Source organism: Melospiza georgiana, chromosome 8 (assembly GCF_028018845.1).
Source record: "Melospiza georgiana isolate bMelGeo1 chromosome 8, bMelGeo1.pri, whole genome shotgun sequence".
Classification (NCBI taxonomy): Eukaryota; Metazoa; Chordata; class Aves; order Passeriformes; family Passerellidae; genus Melospiza; species Melospiza georgiana.
In genome coordinates this window covers 25,681,066-25,703,434 of record NC_080437.1, presented here as the reverse complement: position 1 = coordinate 25,703,434, position 22,369 = coordinate 25,681,066, and the positions used below count along the sequence as shown (strand labels likewise).

The following is a 22,369-nucleotide window of genomic DNA, read 5'->3' as shown; positions in this document are numbered from 1 at the left end:
TACAGCACACATTCATTAAAAAAATCTAAAAAAAATAACAAAAATGAAACAAAACTGAAATTATTGTCTTCGAAATTCTAATTTATTAAGTATTTACTAAGTAACTATAGCTGGGATTTTTTCATAGTCTTTATGAAAATACTTTTTCTTGATTTAGTATTTGAGAGGAAATATTAAATATTCTGTGAAAAACAAAAATCTTCTAACTTGATGATGTTTTCTAGATAAAATCAATACCTCAAGCTTCCTGTCAGCTGTTTGTATTTCACTTTAGGCAGTCAAACAAGAAACACAATTCTGACTGGTAGTGACACTTCCAAAAGTCAGTATAGCACAAGTTTGACAAGGCTTCTGGGAGACCTAATCTCAACTGTTTGCTATGCTTATACTCCTTATTTTCTATATTGGCATCGTCTCTTACCTCTTTTTTTTTGTTTTTCAGCACATTCTGGAATTTGGACAATTCCTTCTCCTGCTCAGCCTTGATGCGCTTTGCTTCATCCCGTAAGCGATTTGTGTGCTCCTGCTCCAGGCGCTCGATCGTCTGCTTCTGCTGCTTCTCCAGGTTCTCTATCTCCTGATCATACTGTCGCTTTTTACTCTGTAAAAATTATTTGGTACCTTTTCTTTAGAAAGCTAAGTCCTGTTAAGTGAAGTGCTGTAGCAAGGAAGGGCCATGATGGATTGTTGTGGCAGCAAGCCCCCACACAAGCTGGGCACCCCACAATGGCAGATATTGCCTTTATTTAAGAATAAAGGCTACGCTAGAGCCATCATGGCAGGAAACACCTGATTGCTCTTAGCACTATTCTGCCTCCTCCATCAAGATGTCATATTTTAAGAGCACCAAAATGCAGAAACTCACTGTCATTTCCTGTTCAAAACGTCTGAACATCTGCTCTCGCTGCTGCAGAAGCTTATTGCTGAGCTGCTGTTGGGCTCTCTGCTCCTCTTTCTGAAGAAGTCTCAGCTCTCTGAGCTCTTGACGCCTAAGAAGGACAAAGAACACTTAATACTGAGGGGAAAACAAAAGAAGTGCAAAATGACAAGAGATGAAAAGGATCATTAACAACTTGGGCCCAGTAAAACTATTTTGAACTGATTGTCTTAATAAGAAACATTTTATATTCACTTCTACAAAAAAAAAAGTAAATTTATCCCCAAATATGACTGAAATAAGATCATTAGCCCCCTTGTTTTATTCAAAGAAAAAAAAATATCAGCTGCTAACCTCTTGAAAATTTGACTTTTAGAAACACTTACCGTAGAAATCGCATTTCTTCACTTTTTGAATCATTTTCAGTAACTATTTTTGACGTGGTTACACTCACTTCTACTCCATCAACAACAAACTTCCGAGTTTTCTTTAACGTTTTCTTCTGCCTTCTAGTTTCCTAAATTAAGCATTGGTAAGTTGTTATGTATTTATTTAGGTTATATTCTTTTTCCCTTTTTTCTTAATACTGAATTATATCAAATACTTCTGGAAATGTCTTCTATGCAGTAATCAAGAGCCCTTCTCACTTACCAGGTGCCTCACTAATCAAGTGAAAATTTGAAATTTCCAATAAACTGAAACTTTCTAGTAAGGGAAGGAAAACTGCAATTATTGATTATCCCAAGTACCAGAAGAAAAAAAATTAAGCCAGAAACTCTGAAGAGAACTGATGCAGTTTTATTTTCAAGAGTTGAGACAGATACATTTACTGTTTGCTTTTGATCATGATTTCCCCAGCCACCAACAGGTATTTAATTCTTAAAACCAGTTCTGAAACTGGATAACAATTTACTCACCTACTTCCTCCTGCTCTGGACATAAACAAGTGAGTTTATTTTTTTATTGATATATATTAGCCAAAATCATATCATGATCTTGCTGACCACTAGAGAAGTCTCAGTTGTCAGAGCTGCTGCTGTTTCATTGCAAGAAGAGAAGGACCCCAGCTGAACCTGCACCATCTCCATTGTGTCAGGGGAACTGCAAACTCCCTCATGTTTAGCACAGCTATGCCAATTTATGATTCTTTTGTTTGGTTGTCTTTCTAGGTTTTTTTTTCCCTCACTCAAGCTCACATTACACAGTTACTACCCCAACATAGCTATATTCATTTTAATACAAAGACTTCAAATAATAAAGGTCATAGTCTGGAATTTGCTTCCTCTGAGTACACTCATTCATAGTGACCTAACTGCATGGATGGACACAGTACAACCACAGGAGAACACTGACTGGAATAAAAAAATCCAGCAGAATGCCTGCCCTGGATGTCCCAAACAGAGAGACAGAATATGGGAGTGGCAGGAGTTCAGTATAAGATTAGATATTGAAGAGATTTTCCACTGAACAAGAATTCTGTGCATTTAGCTGGTCTTCCTGAGTATCAGCTCTGACCTACAGCCATTCACAAATCTTCATGTGCAGTATTATTACACTTCCTTTTATGGCTTATACTATTATGCAATACAGTAAGAAACTAATTAGCATAACTGCACATAATCCAGACATTGTTGTATGGTGCAATTTAGAATACTTTGGTTTCTACAAAGCTTTGTATATATGTGCCATACTGGTTTCTCCCTCAATATTTTTCTTTGTAGCAAAGGCAACACTTGGAGATAATTTCACTCACATGAGTGACACTCACATGAGATTTTATATTTAAAAAATATATCCTTGCACTTACCTGTAAAGATATTGATCCTGTCTCTTTGTTTTTACTAAGGAAACTAGAAATGGACAAGTTCAAATCAATGCTGCTGTTATCAGCTGTAGAACCAGTGCCTGAATCTGCATCATTTTCCTTCAAATTCTCCGATTCCAGTTGCTGTAAAGTCTCAGTATTGCCTTGATTATCTGTTTTGACCTTCTCATTTTCTTCAGTGCTAATACTAATACTGGGGACTGGAGTGACTTCAGAATCCTCAGCTTGTTCACTGACAGTGTCTTGAAGCTTATTCTTCACAATTTCATCTGAGGTAACTGCTGGATGTTCTTTGTCTACCTGGATGTTGGTTTCCTGTATATTCTCAGGTCCATGCTCTCCTGAATTTTGGTCCATACCAGTCAGTTTATCCACCAGTTTATCAGGAATATCCTCAGGTTTAGTCTGTAATGCCTTCTGGTCTACGATATCTTTTCCAGAGTCTTTGATCTGTGTTTCCTCTGTGCTGTTTATATTACTGATACCCTCATTTTCACTTTCTGCCAGTTTCTTATCTACTTCAACAACTGTATCTTGGTTTTCTGATACAGTTTCTTCAGAGCTGATTATCTCATGGACCTGCTTAGCCTGACTTTCCACTGGCTTATCCTCCAGCTCAGGTATTTTATCCCCATCACTGATGGGTGTTTCAGCAATAGCACCTATCTCCTTAATATTGTCAATTCCATGGTTTATTAGATCCTTTTCTTCATCAGACACTTTAACTGTAGCATTAGGCAGAGCTTCTGTAGTGGTATCTATTACTGCCTCTTTCTGAGCTTCACCTTTATCTTCCTTTTGTTCTGTATCTCTATTTTCTGCAGGGACCTTTTCTTCCTCACCATCCAAGAGATCCATTCCCTTCTCTTCTTTTTCACCAGTTTCCTTAGAAATGCCTTCTTCACTTTCTACCCTATCTTCAGTTACAGGTACTACTTTCAGTTTGTCATCTTCTATCTGTTCATCTGCCATGGAATCTTCTTTCTCTATTATTAAGTCAGGTTCATTCTTTATTTCCACATCAAGTTCTTTATGTCCTTTCTGGGGTTCTGTATCCTCATGCATTTTTTCCAGGCTTTCTGTATTCTTTTCTGCTGGCACCATTTTTCCTTGCTCATCTTCACCAGTTGGCAAAGAACCATTCAGCACTTTCACATCACTAATGGGAGTATCGTGTATGTTATCAGCTGTTTTCCTAAATTTAATGTCCTCAGATTCATCTCCAGTTGTTTTGTCCTCAATGGCATTATTTTCTGTTTTCTCAGAGAGAGATTCCAGGACAGAAGCATTCTGTGAAAGTTTATCCTCTTCAGAGCTGGCAATACTAAGATCAGAGGATGCACGTTTCTCTGCAGGTAACTGCTAAAAAATTAAAGCAAGAAAAGTATTCAGTCATTTTGTAACTTAACCAAAGTACAGTTTTATGGGAGAATATGGGAACAGAGATCAATATTGTATTCACGTGCAGTTATACAAGTTAGAAAACTTCAGAGTCCTTCCCTTGGACTATCACAGAACAAGTGCATGAACTGCAGACAGGCTCTGAACAGAAAGTTTCACTGTGATCAAGGGAAAGGGATCATGGTCATCAGCTATACTCTTCAAGGGTCTTTTTCTTTTCACATTCCTTTTTTTAATCAGTTCAGCTCCTCAACAGTCTCAGCTACAGCTGGATTTCAAAGACTTTACTTTGTGCCAGCTGGGCAAGGAAGCAACTGTAGCTTTGGTTAGTGCAGCACTGATAAAACGCAGTATTAAGTTCTTCTGCTTTACTTTGTGCTCTTGGCTAAAAATGCCTGAAAACTTTTCATCTGGTTTTAATCATGTTGAAACCCCATTAAAATGGTGAAAACCTCCAGCAGATCTGATTAAGTGGCAGTACAGAACTAGAACAGAAACAGTTACCTCACTCTAGAAACTGCCGCTGCCAGAATATGAATAAATGTTATCAGATTCCATAGAGACATCCAAAAGAATATAGTAATAAAGCATCATTTTAACCACAATTGCCCTTTCACTCTTCAAAGTGATTGTGATATCTGTCTGTATCTCCTGCTAGAGCCCTGTAATTTGCAGATCAGGCTTTTGATTTGCCATAGGGAACATCCCAGGCTAGCTGTTGCAGCAAGCACAGGTTAGATTGTACATTTCCTACCTTAAGGATTTCCCAAGCATACAGAAATCGATTCCTTTTAAGTCAAAATTGCATTTAAAATATTTCTTTGTGTAATTGTTCAAGAAGTTTAGTGTTGATCTCCCAGGAGTGTTTAAAATTACCCCAAGGAAATAACGTGAAGAGCTCTACCTCACACATTGCTGCAATGCCACTTGTGAGATACCTTACAGTCCCAGGGTGGGCTTCAGTCCAGCCCTCCTGGAGGGATGGCTCAGCAGCTCATCCACAGGAGGGGAGCTGCTGGGGATCACGTTTGGAGCCCGGGGGTGGGCTGGGAAGGCAGTAAGGAGGCCAGGGGCCGTGAGGAACGTGCAGATGGGTGAGGGGGGAATGGAGGCACCTGCTCGAGCTCTTGGCTCCTGCAGCAGTGCAGGACAGCAGCTCAGGGAGGCACAGGGAGCACACAGCCTGGGCACTCTGCTACCTGCACCCCTCCCTGGACATCAGTTTTCCCTCTGAGCAACCACACTCACACTCTAAGAATCTTAAAGCATCTTTAGAACTACATTGATTATAAAATATGTGGGTTTTTCCTTATCTTTGATAGCCACACTGTAAAATCACAAACTTAGTTTACAGCATAATAGTCAAATACTCTTCCTAATATTTTAAACACTTTATGGAATACAAACACACATTTCCTCATTCACCCAGTCATTATGATTTAAAAACATTTACACAAAAATCAGGATCCCATTTTTAAAATAGCACATATACATGTAAAAAATTTAAGACGTTAGTCTTTATTAGCTATTATTTACTAGTAGTTTTTAAAGAGTTCAAACATGCTACTTTTTAAATGGCTGGCTACCTATTTTGTAATAAGTTTAGAGTATGATTATGATGTTATTCCTAAAATATTTGATGTCAAAGTTGGGCTAATACAATTGAAACTGATTTCTGACGGGAAATTTGCCACAGCATATTAAAAAAAGTAAATTTTGAACTGACCAGAGAATTTTCTGTTTCTTCTTCTTCATCCTCATCTTTACCATCTTCAACTTCTTCTGTAACTTCTGCCTTAGCTTCTGCAATCAATTCTCGTATTGGTTTATTTGAAGTAACAGTAACAAATGGATGCTTGTGAAAGCAAAAAAATAAGCACAATATTAGGTGGTGGCTTCATAATATACAGTGGGAAAATCATAATCTGAAAGAAATATAACTTCAAAGAAGTGTTACTTTGGTTGCCTCACATTTGAAGATTCACCATTAACATAACTGTTCCAGTGTGTTTTTTCAGCAGAAGTCTTAAAATCACAACATTTGTGTTCAAATATACTATATAAGTAGTCTAACAAACTTGCTAAAAATAAAAATATTCATTTATACTGACCTTTTTCACAATCCAAAGAATAGAAGTAGAAAGGTTTCTAAAAAGGTTATTTTTCTTGGAATTAGGTTTCATTTCCGTTCCACAGTTAAATTACTTCTTGACAAGCTTTATCTAGAAAATATACTTTCTAGAAAAAAATGTGCTTTGCCTTTCCAACAACTTCTACTAACATGAACTAGAATTCTGCTTTTTTCTTTAGGAACAAGCAGGTACCTCTTCCTCTCCTACCATCTGAATCTTCTTTCTCTGCTTGGCCCTGCTACTTAAATCTATTCAGCATATGCCAGATGGATTGTGGATCAAGCAAATGGGTGCTGACGTTAAACACAATCAAATGTACCTGGTCACATCTATTCCTGTTCAGCTGTTCTGCACTGACAGTATTACAGAGGAGGCTGAGCATTAAAGCTTTTAAAACACCTGTCAGCAACTGGCCACAGACCTAACAACTCCTTCATCCATTGTAAGTATACAAGTATAGTTACTTACACAAAGTAATTGGTTCTATTACAGCAAAATATGTTCAACTAATAACCTGATCTGTGCTTAGTATCATCTGATCAAATTTTACCAAATAAGGATCAATTTTAAAAAGAGATTGTGGACAAAGACCTTATTTGAAAATATTTAAGTAGTTACTATAATAGCACTCTGCCTTAAAAAAATTACCAAATATGCTTGCCTTTAAACAACAGTCCTGAACAATTAACTCTTCCTACCTGTAGAAGTTGGCTTGCACTCCACCTTGCATCTACATTCTTTTCCAAACATTTCTTCAGAAAATCTTTAAAATCTGATGACCTACACAACAAGCAAAGAGGCAGTGATTGTTCTTCTGTCTTAACATCAGACTAGCATATAAAGTGAAATACCCTTTAGGTTCACATGAATCTACACTGCAACTCCAAGTCCTGCTGTTGACTCAGGAAAACACAAAGGGAATGCAGGAATGCCAAGGCAAAAACAGCATAAAGACAATCTTAACAAGGTTTGTCCTTTATCAGAAGAATTTACTTTTTGCTCTTCTTCTTCTACTTTATCTTCTACATCAGTAACTGAATCATGTGAAGATACTAAATTGACCAAATAGATAATGGCTCTTAAAAATACTTTCTTAGTATAAAAATGCTTTAGTTTCCTTTCACCCTTTGTTAGATGGCCTTCAGATCTGTTACTACATTTTTAAAAAAGCTATTTCACATACATTCTAAGGCAAAGCCTGTAAAATATTTCTGGGTAAAAGCTTCTATCCAGAACTATGACCAAAAAAAAGTTCAAATTGTGTCAGAAGACATATAAAGGTATACACACATGTACAAACATATATTGGGATTGCACGGACATGCCTTAAAGCATAAAGCTACACAACAAACTTCAACAGGGCTGTGCTCATGAAATCTAGCAAACAAATGACTTGGAGTGCCTTACACTGGGGTTGGAAAGCTGTCAATAAAACACAAACCATTTGGAAGGCTGTGCTAATGTTGGCGGGTCAGATTTTGCGATTTTCAGCAGCACTCGCATGGGATTCAGTTCATGGTGAGGTGGCTCTATCTGAGCCATTTCTATTAAAGTAATGCCAAGAGACCAGATATCAGCCTTGTAATCATATGGTCTGTCTTTAGAGGTCTCACACATTACTACTTCTGGAGCCATCCTGCAAAGAAAGCAACAAAGTTCCAGATGAGAAAAAGCTTTTTGATGTGTTCTGAGAACAGTTCTAAACACAGACATTCACTGAAGTCTTGCTAGAAGCACATTCTACCATCAGAAGATTTACACAGTACCCATCAAGCTTGTAATATCAAATTAAAAGTAACATTAAGATACTAGTGAATACAAAAAGTCAGCAAAAGAGTGCACTTACCAATATGGTGTGCCAATAAAGGAGTCTCTTCTTTGTATTGTTCTGGTGTTTTTAGCTGATACTCCAAAATCCGCTTAAAGCAAACAGTAAAACACTATTAACAGGGTGATGGAAAGCATACTATCATTCTTTTTATTTACAATTGTCTTTTAAAATGATGTGTATTCCAGAGCAAACATTCAGTATTAAAAATTCAAAGTGAGGTAAAAATATTTGTGCTCTGATAGCTGAGTGACAAGGTTTTATACCATTTATAATGAAAGATCTTACATAAAACATATTCTACATTTCTTAAAAAAAAACCCAAACCATAATGCTACTGTTGGGCTGTATGGGACAGAAGCAAAACATGTATTTACTACAGGAAAAAGTACATTACATATTCCTTTAAGTAGAAATTCATTTCTTTAGCCTATGAAGTCTGTATTCATCAAACATGGCACCAACTGTCTCATTAATTCAACAAATCATTCAATTTTAAATTTCAGGACTTAAATTTTCACAAAGTTACATTTTCTCTTCATCTTACAGGTTTCTTTCCACATGATTTTTGATTTTATAATAAATACTTGAAAGCTTGCATATGTACTTTTCATGAATATCTACCCAAAAAAAACCATTTTACCTCTTTGCAATTAGTTATCTATAAAGCACTATATCTCTCACTCTTAAAAAAAGACATTTAAATAAGTATTATATGCTTATAACAGACATAACTTTGTTAATGAAGATCTAGAGATTAAAGCAAAGGGACAAAGAGCCATATGTTGCCATCTGTAATCTGTACAAAATCACTTGATGGGCTCAATACGTGAGAAGTCTAATTTTGCACTGGGGAAAAAAAACAGGACTAAAATCTATTGGCTCAAATGCATAAAACTCAAATTTTGAGGGACTAGAGGTGTTGAAATAATCAAACTCAGATAGATATACATATATACATAAATAAAATGCAATAAATTTACTTGCCATTCACACATCAGTTAAAAAAGGAATTATATATTTCTTTGTATAACAATCCAAATACAAGTAGTTTATAAGGAGTAAAATGCTCCTTCAAAGGATGCTGTACATTTTTCATAATTACATCAAGTCTTTTTTAGAAATCTTAATTAGCAAACCTGAATGCATCACCAAATGCACGTGAGAAAGAAATCTCCTGTGGTCTAAACTGTTAAGTAGCATCTTGACAGCCTGCAAGGTGCTGCATACCAGCTAAGCTTGACAAAATCTTAAAGTAGTTCCAAGTCTGTATGAGGAGAAGCCAGGTCATGTGAGGAAATGAACTGAAACAAATTATTCTCTCTGACCATGAGACTCCTGCTGTGATCTGTGGTTTCTTTTACAGCAGTGCCAAGAAACTAAGACAGTGGTTCTATTACATTTACACATCAGGCCTATGACCCAAGTGCATCACTAAATGTTCTGGCTCCAAAGAAAAGCTACACCAGTAGTTACATGCACTCTGCAGACTAAAAGAAAGCCAGATGCAAGGATTGTGTGTACAAGGAATTATCTTGTACAGAAGGAATTCATGGAAAAGCACAATCACACTGAACTGATCAATAGAGCAATGCAGGTTCTTAAATATTCTCAGTTTCTAATGGAGAAGGTGCACAGTACCTTGCTGAGATGTGATCAATATGAGTTAAGCAGGAGATATATTCCTGAATTTGGACACATCTTGCTTACATTTAAAAGGAAAGTCTGTATCAAGGCTGCAAATTTAGAGCCCCGGTTCCCTGTGGCACTATTCTGATTTTCCTTACCTCTGCCCTCTGTGCATCCAAAGAAATACAACTGATCACACTGATCCCATGCAGAGGGAAGGCTTTGAAACCTGAGCGTGGGCAGGGATGTCATGGAACTATGCCATGGGTAGAGGCACTGCAAAGGCTGACAGCTTATACACATTTCCCCCTGAAACAAAGTGGATCCAGATAATTCCTGCCCTTTCCTGGCTGAATGAAGGGATGCTATTCACCACCAGCAGCCCTTTGTCAGTTCTGCATAGAGGAATCCTCATCAGACTAAAAATGTGGATGACTGTTTAAACTAAGATTTTAAAAAAACCAGAAATCAACAATAGTAAGCTGTATTTTGTTCCAAACTGTTCTGTCTTAATTTCAGTGCAACAAACAATTGAAAAAGGAATGGAAAACTAAGCCGGATGATTCAGATTACTACTCCTCTCTCAAAGGAGGAGACAACAGTACAAGGTACTGCTTTTTGGTGGCTGTGAAGAATGTTCCCTTTCCAAACTAACAACTTCAAAGGGAAGTTCTGATGCTATCACAGTGAAGGTAAGCATAATCAGGAATGTTATACTAAGAAACAGCAAGATCTATGATGACTTCTTGTGCTGATTTTGAAGTATGAAAGATGTCATAAGTAGTCAGGATACTTGCTCAAGTTTTTTGTTTTGTTTTGTTTTTTTTTTTCCTTGATAGCACCAAACCACTTGCTTCTGAAAAACCTCTCATTTTTAGATTGGTATTTCAGTAGGTAAATATTGAACCTTGACAAACTGCAGCTTAAGGAAAATACAATTAAAAGACCATGCCAAGTTCCAGGAAAGAGTTTCATTTGCAACATGCTTACCTAGTTTAATGTCTCCATCTAATGTGAAAAGAATATTGCCAGCTTTTAGATCTCTGTGGATGATCTTATTCTCATGCAAGTAGTTCAGTGCTTCCAGTGTCTGCCTGCACACCACTTTGATCTGTGGCTCTGTTAACGGCCTTTCAAGCTCTACAAGAGAGAGACAGAAATAATCACAACATTTTTGCATTTTATGTTACATGTTCATAGCAAACCCTATAGGAATATATGGGGAAACTAATTAATCTGACAGATTCTAAGCATCACATGTCAGAAAAAAATTCTCTCAGAATACTTGCTCCTTCCAGTAAAGATTTTATTCCTTGAGCCCAGCCCCCTTCTCATTATGAATTATGTATACCTACCTATCTGAACTGTGAAAAAACTACATCATTTAGAGACTGGTTCTTTTGTGTGTTACATAGAGATGCTAAAGACTAGATCTTTTACATAAATCATATCAAAACAATACATATATGAAATAAGTTACAGTATATATTATCACTTTAAGGTATCAGGATTATTATTATTAGTTGAAATAACTTATTTACCCAACATTACTGCATCTACTGCTCCTCCTGCACAAAATTCAATCAGGATCTGTATATAAATAAATAAAAAAATATAGAGATTAGAAACTAAATAATTCCACTGAGGTGAATCATTGATTAAGGGAGCATTTTTGGGAGATCAGAGTTTCAGAATATTTGGCCTCAACAAGTTATTTTACTAACCTGCAAAATACTGGTACTCTTACCCAGCTAAATGTAGGACTGTACTGCTCAACAAATTATTTGAAAAATGCCTTGAGACCCTCAGACAAAAGTTTTAATCCAACTATAAAATAGCATAATAAAACTTATAAAACATAATGACACAGTCAGCTTAAACCTACTCCTTGTAATGTGATTTACATAATCGCTGCAAACTCATTTCTTGGTTATTAAGCTCTACTCCTATACTATAATCTCTCTGACTGAAAAGTCCAAGAGCTAAATGATTTTCCAGTAGCTGATGCTATCTCCTATATTGTTTCAGACAAGATGAAAATACAGAATAAATGCTCTGAAAAGCTACATAAAATTATTAAATTCAGATGTTTACATTAACTTTCCTTTATTTTCATTCATGCCTACAATACTTCAAGGCCTTTATCCCAGAATTTAATAATACCCGAACAAGTTCATTCCCAGTTCTGAGCTTCCTTTTGAAATAAAAATATACTGCAATTATTTATGAGCACAAACTATGCTGCTATGAAGGACAGAAAGAATATATGCAAAGGAGAAAGAGGAGAGACAAAAAGAATGAGGAGAGCAAGAAAGAGGAAATCTCATCCAAGACTGATACCCCACTCTTCCTTATGTGTTTATGTGGTTTTCTTCTTTAATTTAAACTTTAAATATTATAAATTATAATCTACTGTCTGAGAGCTAAGAAGCATTTCTTGCCAGAATCTCAACAGTCAATATGATTGGAAATAGTATGTTATTTTTTTATTTTTCTGTAGAGTAATTTTAAGATCAGTGTATAATTGCTGATAAAACAGGAAACCTCAAAGTATACCTTGTACCACAGCATTTATATATACACCACTTATGTCACATATACTTCAAATTATTATTGCAATTAATCCCCACAGCAATGGTACCAACCAATATATTATATAATGCAATTTTGTGTAAATCCTGTAAACATTCTTCCATTTACATGGTTCTGTGTGCCAAGTAGGTAAGTGTGGGAAATTGCACATAAAGAATTTATTTCTCTAAAATTTGTAGTTTGGTCTGACAAAGGTCTCTTTGCTAGAGAAATCATGTTTCTAATCTTGGAAAGCAAACATGTATTTAATGTCCAACTATCATTCTTTTTTTTGCCCTCACTAAATTCTGTTTATTTACCACATCATTAGCCTTGTGGCTTACAAGCTCCTGCATTTCACTGTAAGTATGTAGCTCCAATTTTATTTTCAAAGTGTTTACTTCTATCTTTATTCTGCCAGTGAAGCCTACCCACTCAGTTTCATATTGTGCCTTTATGCCTACTTGCTTTCATGCTGACCTTTATGCACTGAAATTTTTTCACTATTCCACTGTTTTATATAATAATTTACTCTGCACTGAGATCACCAAGTTTTGAGCTTAACAAAACAAACGTGCATCAGGAAACAAGGTACTACACTTCCACCATTTGTTTAAAGAGTAAAGCTTATTTGTAAGATTCCCAGGAAATCATATTTTATTTGGTTTAGGTATCTTTTTGAAATATAAGCTCTTTAAAAAAAAAACCCAATCCATGCATTCTTTGTACCACTCCAAAAGCAGCTATAAATATTGCACTGAATTACCTACAAGTGCAAACTGTTTTGTCACAGCTAAAGCCACCCAAGCAAACAGCAGGGATGTGCAGTCCCATGTACGGTACGCTCTGCACGTCAAGGTACAAATACCCAGGGTTTAAGTAAATTAATTATTGTTCAAGTCCTGCTAAACTGTCCTCCCTTCCTGGGAGTGCCAATAAACCCCCTGGCATCTAAAGTATGTACTTCACAGGCTGACCTTTTCAGCTCTTTATTTATTTTTCAGGTGTGGATTCTGAGTCTCACTTAAAATCATGCTAATGTAATTGAAAGCCGAGTCCTGTTGTTACAAATAAGCACCAGCTGAGAACTCTCTCAATACAAAAAATGAACTGCTAATTTCCACATTTTTGATTCAAACCCCTGACCAAATGACTCAGGGTAGCACAATTCTGCAGTGACAATTACCTAAGTCATACCCACAATTTACAAATTAGTTTTGAAATGGAGTAGTTATCTCAACAGTGACAATCCAGATAAAATCTGACAAATAATATTTTGATAAAAGAAAAAACATGTAATTTCAATAACCTTTTGAAATAAGAAAAAACATTTAGAAGAGTACTTACCCACAGATTGTTTTCATAGTAGAAAGCATCTAGGAGCTTGACAATATTAGCATGATCACAAGATGCTAAAATATCAATCTCCACCATGTAATCTTCAAGTTCTTCTTCTGATTTAGTATCTATCACCTTTGCAGCAGCCAGAACTTTCGTTTCTTTGTTCTGAGCCTGTAATAGAAAAGTCACAGCAAATACATGCATTAATTTCACCAGAAAACTGGCACCAGCAAAAAAATCCCCAGAAATAAAGCAACTCTCTCTCTTGACACTTCTGTACAAATTTCCTGTCTCCAGTTTCCTCCTCTACAAAAAGACAATCCCTGCATATTATAGGAGATAAAATCTAGCAGAAAAAGGGTTTAATAACTTTTCTCAAGGCCAAGAAACAATGAAAGACATGTAAAAACACTTAATTTTCATCACATTCTTTAAACCATCATCAATAGCTCAGGATAATTGCTGCCTTACTACGATGAAGTTTTGTGCTGCTCCTCAAACATCATCTATTAACACAAGGCAAGGAGTCAAGGAGCCTCCACCCTCTGGTTCTGCCCTTCTGACTCTCCCCACGTTGTGGCAGCACTGCTGCTCCCAAAGCCAGGCAGGGAAGCAGATCCTGCCCCAGGAAGCAGCTGGAGCTCCTCTTCAGCCAGGGGCTGTGTGCTGTACCCCAGCTTCAGGAGCTGCCAAGCCATCACTCCTTCCTTTGGGCATTTTGCTCCCTGTGCTTCAGCAGCCTGGGAGGACTCCCCAGGTGGGAGCTATGGAAGGTGAGCACTGCAAATGCTGCCAGCTCTCCTGCACTGCTCCTCACCCACACACCAGGGACAGGGACAAGTGCAGAACAACTAAATCAGGCAAAGGGAAAGCAAGATTTTGGGTGCCCACGGAAAAGAAAAGGCATTTCTGCTGTGCATTTAAATATTCTTTGGATTTTTTCAAACATAAGAAATTACAGACAAGTCAGGTGACTTATTTAAATAGCAAAACATTTCATCAACCAGGAAATACTACTTATTAAAAGAACACTGCTGAAACTTAATCACAAAAAATATATACACTCTCCAATAATTCTCTTGTAAGTTATGTTTGAAGGAATGCTCAATTCCAAGCTGCAGCAAGCTTTAAACAAATATTTTTCTCAAGTCATCATAAAAACACTATTTTGCCAAGTAGTGACATTTCCAGTGGTTACCTCTGAATAAAGGAAGTGCAGGACTGAAGTCTACTTCACCCATTGAACATGAAGACCATGAAGCCAAGTCCTGCATTTACTCCACTGAGTTTTTGACATTCAAATGAAATTAAATGGCAAGAAGGGACACAGGCTCTCTCTAAAGCAGCAACAGACAAGGATCAACAAGGGGAATTCCAACTTCTGATGTGCAGAATCACAAGGCAGTTCATGTCTCTGCTGGTGTGGATTGTGCATGGCCCTAAAGCTATTTTGGATGATCCCAGGACAGGACGCAGCAAAAATCCCAAAACCAGTATCAGACAAAAGCTGCTATCAGACAGCAAGAACTCTTAGGAATAATTCTGAAGGTCTAAATATTATTACTTGCACAGCTATATATAATTCTCTCTATGTGGCAAAAGATAATAAAATATTTAAAGATAAACATTTACATTAACATTCAGTAAAACAGCAGTAACAGCAAAACACACTTATAAAGCACAGTCCCAGCTGATTCATCTCATGTTGAGGGTAAAGGTTTTCCATTACATGTCTTTTTATCTCAATATTCTTTCCAAAACAAAAAACAACCAAATCTTCCCAACCTCAATATTTGCCCTCCCATGTTTAACAACAAAGATAAGTAATCTGTATAACATCATTTGAAAACCAACTACTGAGAAGGTTTCCAACACACATTCTAATAATAAAAAGGAAAAGGTCTGCTTAGTAACACAAACAACATTTGTTTTGGTTTCATGCTTTGTAGCAAGAATGAAAGATCAACCTTCCTATTCGAGAGCTGCACTGTAAATTAAACACAAAAAGTGAAACAGATGTCTGACCACAACAGAATTGGACTTGGTAGCTTTACTTGTGCAGAAAAACAGTTTTTAAAGCACCTTTCTATAGAACTCAAATTTTAGCTGTAAATGGACTTTTTTGAAGCATGCATGGCCACACACTCTTCACTTAAAAAAAATAAAAATACTTAAAAAAAATAAAGCTGAAATTAATTTTTACACAAATTTGCTTACAAACTATATACTGGCAATAGTATTTTGTTTAAGTAAACCATCTACATCAGGTAACAGATGTTACTGCTTCCAGATTGAGTTTCACCTTTGAGCAAGAAGGGCATTGCTAAGTTAGTGTGAATGATTACATGCTCAGGAGTTTGCTACATTTACAGCATATATTATTTTTTTTTCTACTGACAGAACACTTTGTATTTTGATTTTTCCCAGATCCTTTTGCTTAAAGCAACTAGAAATCTGCTTTGAGTATGCTTCTACGATTTCCTCCTTGTGCAGCTCTATTAAAACACCTCATTACAAATAATGAATTATTATAGAGACAGTGTGATTATCTTTATAAGCATCTTAACAATTATAAACAAAACAAATGTTTGCCTTTGTTCTGCCTCAAAATAGTAAAATTTTCTAGGTCTAGATCCAGACTTTTTTCCCAGCTTCTAAAAGAAAAAAGCTTTAGAATTAGCATATTTCCACTGGCTATTTCTGAGGACTGATGAAACAATTTAAGTATACATCAAGTAACACCTGAAAAAAATTATATGTTTTAAAGTTCTTTTTGAATAAGGCATTAGTCATCTCCACCCCACAATGCACTCTATGAAAAATACCCATCTATTTGACTTACTGTAAGTAACATGCTCTTTTTAACTGGGTAGAAAAGGATTTAGCTGTTCATGCACAAGATTTATGAATCACTGTACTGTACAGTGAAAAAAAAAAACCTCTTTGGATTAGGAGGAACAAAAAGCACTTGCAACTTTGTGTGGGTATGTTTGTTTTTTCTAAACTTTGGCTGAAGTCTTTCTTCTTCCACAAAACGTTCTCCAAAGGTCAGAGCCAGAGCAAAAATGATTGTGTAGAATCAGTCCTGATTTGCACATGGCAATTCTGCATTTGGGTACACCAACAATTAAAGTCAACCTGCCATTTAAGTTACAGGACATATTTTCAAAGGGCAGAACTTCTGAGTAGCTGTAGTCCAGCAGTTTCTTCTTGTATTTTAGCTCTCAACTACCAATTCAATTTATTCCAAATGCTCTGCTTGAATACATTTGATTCTGCATGTAGGATTAAGTGACTTAAACCTCAGTCCTATGCTAAGAAATCCAAACTGGCATTTTCAATGGTTATGTGCAGACAAAGAAGAAAAGGGTAGAAGGATTCATTAACCAAATTTGATCTTTTCAAAAGATACATACATAATAGATGAAAACCAAATTGGAATAACTCATTCCCTCAAGACGTGACTAATGCAAGATGACGTGGATATTATTAACTGTTACATGCAACAACACACAAACATTGCAATCCTTTCAGTGAAACTCCTATTTGGATTATGTATTGAAGGTTACTACAGCAAACATTTTAACTTAAGGAGAGAGAATGCACAAGGAAATAACCAGCTGTATGTTACAGCATGGTTCTTGCAAGGGATGGCACAGTCTCATCAGCTGTCAACGCACAGAAAAACACACTTAATTCTAAGTTAAATACTTTGAAAATATGGATTGCAGGCTTGTATAGAATAAATAATCTTAAAAATTACAACTTGCAATTGAATATGTCTGAACTTACATCCCTTACACTGGAATGGCAATGTACATCTAATGCACAAAAGTGTTGCAGAAATCTGAAAATGTCTCAAGAAAGAAGAATAACCATTCCACACAAAACCAGGCCCTACAAGAATGTGAAATTAGTGACTCCTCCCTAACAATGCTGGATTTTTGCACAGGGTATCATATAACTAAATTTAAGTTCTAGAGGCAGAAGCTTTGTGAAGAGACTGACAGCAGAATATTAAAAGGTAGTTTACTATCCGGGCACCAGGCCAAGAAGCTGCATATTGCCAGCCCTGGACAGCAGGGAGAGCAGAGCTACTGCTCCACAGTAATAGGATTACAGCTCAGAGATAACACATAGCCTTTCATCTTCTGATGACCAATATGAAGTTTCAGCCTTGCTTGTGAAGAGCTGTTTCAGTTTCGGATCACCAGCTAACGCTTCCTTCCCAGATGTGCATCTCCTCTGCAATGCAGCTTCAAAAATTAAACAATATTTACAACTGAAAAAAAGTTAAGTACATCCTTTACCTCTTGCTCAGCTAGCCAGGAACAAAGCTGAGATGTGAGATAGAAAATTGTTCATCACTTTTCCTCCTGATGCCTGATCTCTTGTGAGATGTTACATAACCTCACTGCATGTTTTGCAGGCAGCAAAACAAATCAATTAAGAAGCTTTTCCTTTCTGACTCATTCTTCTCAACAAAACCATATAGTCATAATCATGGATCATCAAAGTTGTCAAAAGGGGAAAAATATACACATCCTTATTCAGCAAAAGATGTTTTTTCCCACATAAAAAGCTCCACTTTTGTGTGAAATTGGGATTGTCAGCTCTAGCTCCACATAAATTTTGTGACAGTGCCTGGATAATCAGTACTGAAAGGCTGGCCTTGTACAACACAAAGGCAGGAGCTGTTTCTCTGAGCTACCACAGAGCAGAGATTTCAATCTTTCTTAGAACATATGAATTAAGGAAAAAAAAATTGCTCTCATTTTAAATTTTAGCACCTCTATCAAATAAAAATATAAGCAGTAGTGTGGCCTACTGAAACAACTACAGTGGACTTTTCTTTTGTCAAAGTTTCCTATAACATAATTAACAATGTCCTGTGCATTTTGAAACTAAAAAAACCTTAAATGATTGAACAGTATCAAGTGTTCAAATTTCTTTTCAAAAACATGGAAACGTGTTCTTCATCAGTGAATTTTAGAAGTTACCTTAGATAAAAGGAAGCATTAATTCTAACACTAATTGTTAAAAAATGTAATTAAAGTATCTGTTTGAATTCAAGAGCAAATAGCTACTCTTGCAATATTAAACCAGTTTTATCAAGAAAACACAAGTTCAGCCAATGAGGAAGACAGCAATCTCCACAGACTTCTAGAAATTAAGATGAGTCAATAATTTCAAAGAAGTTGTTTTTTTGAAAGAATCTTCACTGCGAGATGTTTGAAAATGCAGTAGTAATAAATTTTTAAAAGGGAGATAATTTCAATTTTTTGTTTAATTATAGATATGCTTGGCCCAAGGAATTAAAAACCAGCTAACTTCAGTTAAACTTGCTGAAAATTGTTGAAATTATGGATACAGAAGATTTATTCAAAAGTTAATGAAATGAACTATCTCCCAAAGAAGATGATACACCCTTGAACTACAGCTGATCAGCCAAACACTTTCCCAGCCTGCTCAATGTATCACAGCTACCCTACTATACAGTTTCTTCTACTTAATTAAATTCAGTTTCTCTGTTTAATGCTGAGGAAAAAACCAACCAAACAAAAACAACAACAAAAAAACCCCACCAAAAACCAAAACCCAACCACCGCTGAAATAGAAATACAGATAAAAGTGCCTCTGTTTCCTACAAGCAAATGCTCCTCCTACAAAAGTGCAGGCCAGGGCTCATCCCTGACTGCTGAAGCATCTTTATGATCCTGTGGTCTGGTGCTGCCTTTGTGGCTACGCTCGTTTGGGAGCCGTTTCCATGACAACTTCACTCTTTTAACATTATCCCTGTACTTCGTACTTACTGTGGTTCTTCTGCTTCCTCCACAGTTGGTTTCTGAGGATTCCACAAGTTATTTTTGGGAGTGGTATGAAATATAATTTTCATGTTTAACCTCATGTTTCCCACTAAGTATTCTCATTAATTCTGTGGTATTTTGTGTACTAGCTAAGTAGAGTTTCCATCCTGATTGCACATGCTTTGTGCCACTGAAATTAGAAGGAATACTTATATTCATCTTTGAAGAGTATATGAGCTGAACTGGCAAATATGTGCAAAATAACTGAAAAAATCCTTTACAGTAACTTAACAGGAGAAGATTTCAGCATAATTCTTACTTAAGCAAATAGATTTAAAACAGAGTAAAAAATAAGAAAAAATTGCTAAATACTGGCAAGAAAAAAACCGCCATGCTGTTCTATAATAACACATCTCATTTTCCCTTATCTTGCTGCATGATGGCTTTCATAAAAGCAACAGGGAAAACCAGCTGACAATACTGGGAAAGCATTTGTAACTAAAGCATTAGGTGGTATCAGAGGTGTATGTGCAAAAGAGTTGCATTTTTTCCCAAAATTCACTTATAATAACTGTACATTCTACTTGCTAAAGCAGCATTAAAACACACAATACTGCATTGTAATCAACTCCTAAATTTGAGAAGAGGGAGGTGTGACAAATTGAGATTTATCCCCACAGTGCTAAGCTGCTTTGCCAGTATCTTTCCCCTGCAGAGGTCACTAACAGTTGCTGGCAGAGATTCTCAGTTTTATCCAGCAGCAATGACAGCTCCAAACTAACTTAAACCTCCCAGAAAGACAGTAACACAGTGGATCTTCATCTTGGATTACAAACATCCTACAGTTATTTCTTTGGTTTTTTCCCTAATGACACAATCCCTTTGTGTCATTAGGGAAAAAACCAACACAATGCTTAATGCTTACCAATTTATTTTAGTGACTACAGCTTAAAATTCAGTCTATTCCAATAATAAACACACCTTTATTCCAAACGATGTCATTAGGAGTGCTTCCAAGAAACAATGTTATCAAGAAATAATTTTTAATCACACCATAATTACTAATTTTAGCTGTTCCCTAGAATTAAGACAAACAAGAAGTCGGATTTGAAGCTGTGTACAGACTGTGGTTTTATCAGAAAATTATCCCACTGCCAGGTTGAGAATTTTATGATTTGCTTTTGCTTATTTTATGATTTGTCTGAACATAGGACTCAAAAAACTTCCAAGTCCTTCATCTGGGAAGTTTTTGCTGTAATCTTGTTTCTAATCATGAACATCTGTAAGGAGCTTTAGTTGACTGGAGCTCAGAGCCAGCATTCCTCCTGCTAACCCCTTCCCAAGGAGACATTTGGAGCAGCTGAAGCTCACTGGAGCCTTCTCCAGACACAGACACCTCGGAGTCTTTTGGCTTCATGAGCACCAAGTCATTTTGTTTACTCACACTTTGCAGACTAGTGTACATCTACAGATGTACAAGTATAGATCTACTACATTCCTTTTTTACTTTTTTGTCCTTTTTTTCTTTAAATACAGTGGCTCAGTCAACCCACAGTTCCTCAGAGTTAAATTACAAAACAAAACTGGGATCTGCTTTGCCCAGAGCTTTTCAGCCTGATCAGATGCAAGATGGCTACAGCTGTTTGCTGACCCAGCACAGCCATTCATTATGACAAAACAAGAAAAAAACAGAGCATCTGACTTGAGCATGGAGAATTCTGTCCTTTCCAACTGGATATCAACAAGTCAACAAAAAATAAAGAAAAATGACAATTTCTTTGGGCTTTAAGAACCCTTCAACAAAGGCCTTCTGACATGTTACTAGGGGAACTACAGAGCCCCAGAAATGCAATGTGGCATAGTCATTAAATTAAAAAAACTTGCTGTCAAAAAAAGTAAAGAATATTATTAAAAACTCTACATTTCACATAGCAGAAGGAAGGCATTAAAAGACCAGCACTAAGACAATTTATTTTATGTATCTATTGCAGAAAATGATGACCTATAACAGATGTAACTTAACTGTCATTTAAAGTGTAAACATCTTACTAGCTCAAATATACAGCAAATTTAAGAAAAGGTTCTGTATAATTTGATACTGCAATGTGAGCCATGTTCAAATTTCACAATAAGCACAGCTAAATAGCCAGAGGGGAAAGATTAAATTAAACAAGATGAATGAAGCATCATCACCTCTTTTCATTCTTTGCCCTCCTAAAATGAACACAACAAATACAGAATACTTCATATGTTTTAAGGGAAAAACAAACTATATAGGCAGTTTAAGATTTAGTGTTTTACAAAGAGATATAGTTGTAGCAGAGGGAAAGGAAATGAGACAATACATAAATACCACACTGAAACTGGCAACAACTATTGCAAAACTATCAAAGCATATATTCTGTTGCTTCACACAAACTAGTCTGTTAAAATGAAACTTCCTCTATTTCTGAAGGAGTAAAAGAAAGAAGTAGCTTTAAAAAGTTTCAACTAAAAAAACTGTACATCATTATCCCTCACTTCTAAGTGAAATTGTTACAGAAATGAATTCATATTCTATTTATAGTATTCATATGTTTTAAAAATAAAATTTGGAATTCTAGCAGGGACTCATTCATTCCTTACATACCATCTCTAAGGCAATCTAACAGAAACCAACTGCAAAGACAGCAACAACAACAACAAAGGATTCAACAATTAAGCTGGTGTCATTCAGCACTCTGTAATGTAAACAAGTTATTTTCAAGTCAGTCCTACTATAATAAACTTTATTAGTTATTAAATTCATTCTGCTGTTATATGCTATTTAATGCTAGTACAGTCTATAACTTGACAGTAGTTTCTCTTGTGCTGTAAATCCTGACCCCAAAGTTTCACAGCACCTCACAAACACAAAATGAAATTTCAAAAGGTGCCTCACACAGCTCAGATAAGCTGGCTACCTTTGTGCTGCAAGTA

General features: G+C 36.2%; 1 protein-coding gene across 3 annotated transcripts in view; it reads right to left on the bottom strand.

The window, feature by feature from the left end:
* SLK (STE20 like kinase) overlaps positions 1-22,369 on the bottom strand; it is a 49,463-nt gene that overhangs the window by 14,738 nt on the left and 12,356 nt on the right. For 2 of the 3 annotated variants that reach the window (XM_058029666.1, XM_058029668.1), the window contains exons 2-12: positions 13,611-13,775; positions 11,234-11,282; positions 10,683-10,832; positions 8,082-8,154; positions 7,677-7,871; positions 6,934-7,015; positions 5,830-5,958; positions 2,685-4,064; positions 1,264-1,394; positions 866-989; positions 422-601 (exon numbers count right to left, since the gene is read on the bottom strand). In XM_058029666.1, the coding sequence (XP_057885649.1) occupies positions 422-601; positions 866-989; positions 1,264-1,394; positions 2,685-4,064; positions 5,830-5,958; positions 6,934-7,015; positions 7,677-7,871; positions 8,082-8,154; positions 10,683-10,832; positions 11,234-11,282; positions 13,611-13,775 (2,658 nt within the window). The remainder of the gene's footprint in view (positions 1-421; positions 602-865; positions 990-1,263; positions 1,395-2,684; positions 4,065-5,829; positions 5,959-6,933; positions 7,016-7,676; positions 7,872-8,081; positions 8,155-10,682; positions 10,833-11,233; positions 11,283-13,610; positions 13,776-22,369) is intronic. The other variant, XM_058029667.1, reaches the window with a different exon arrangement.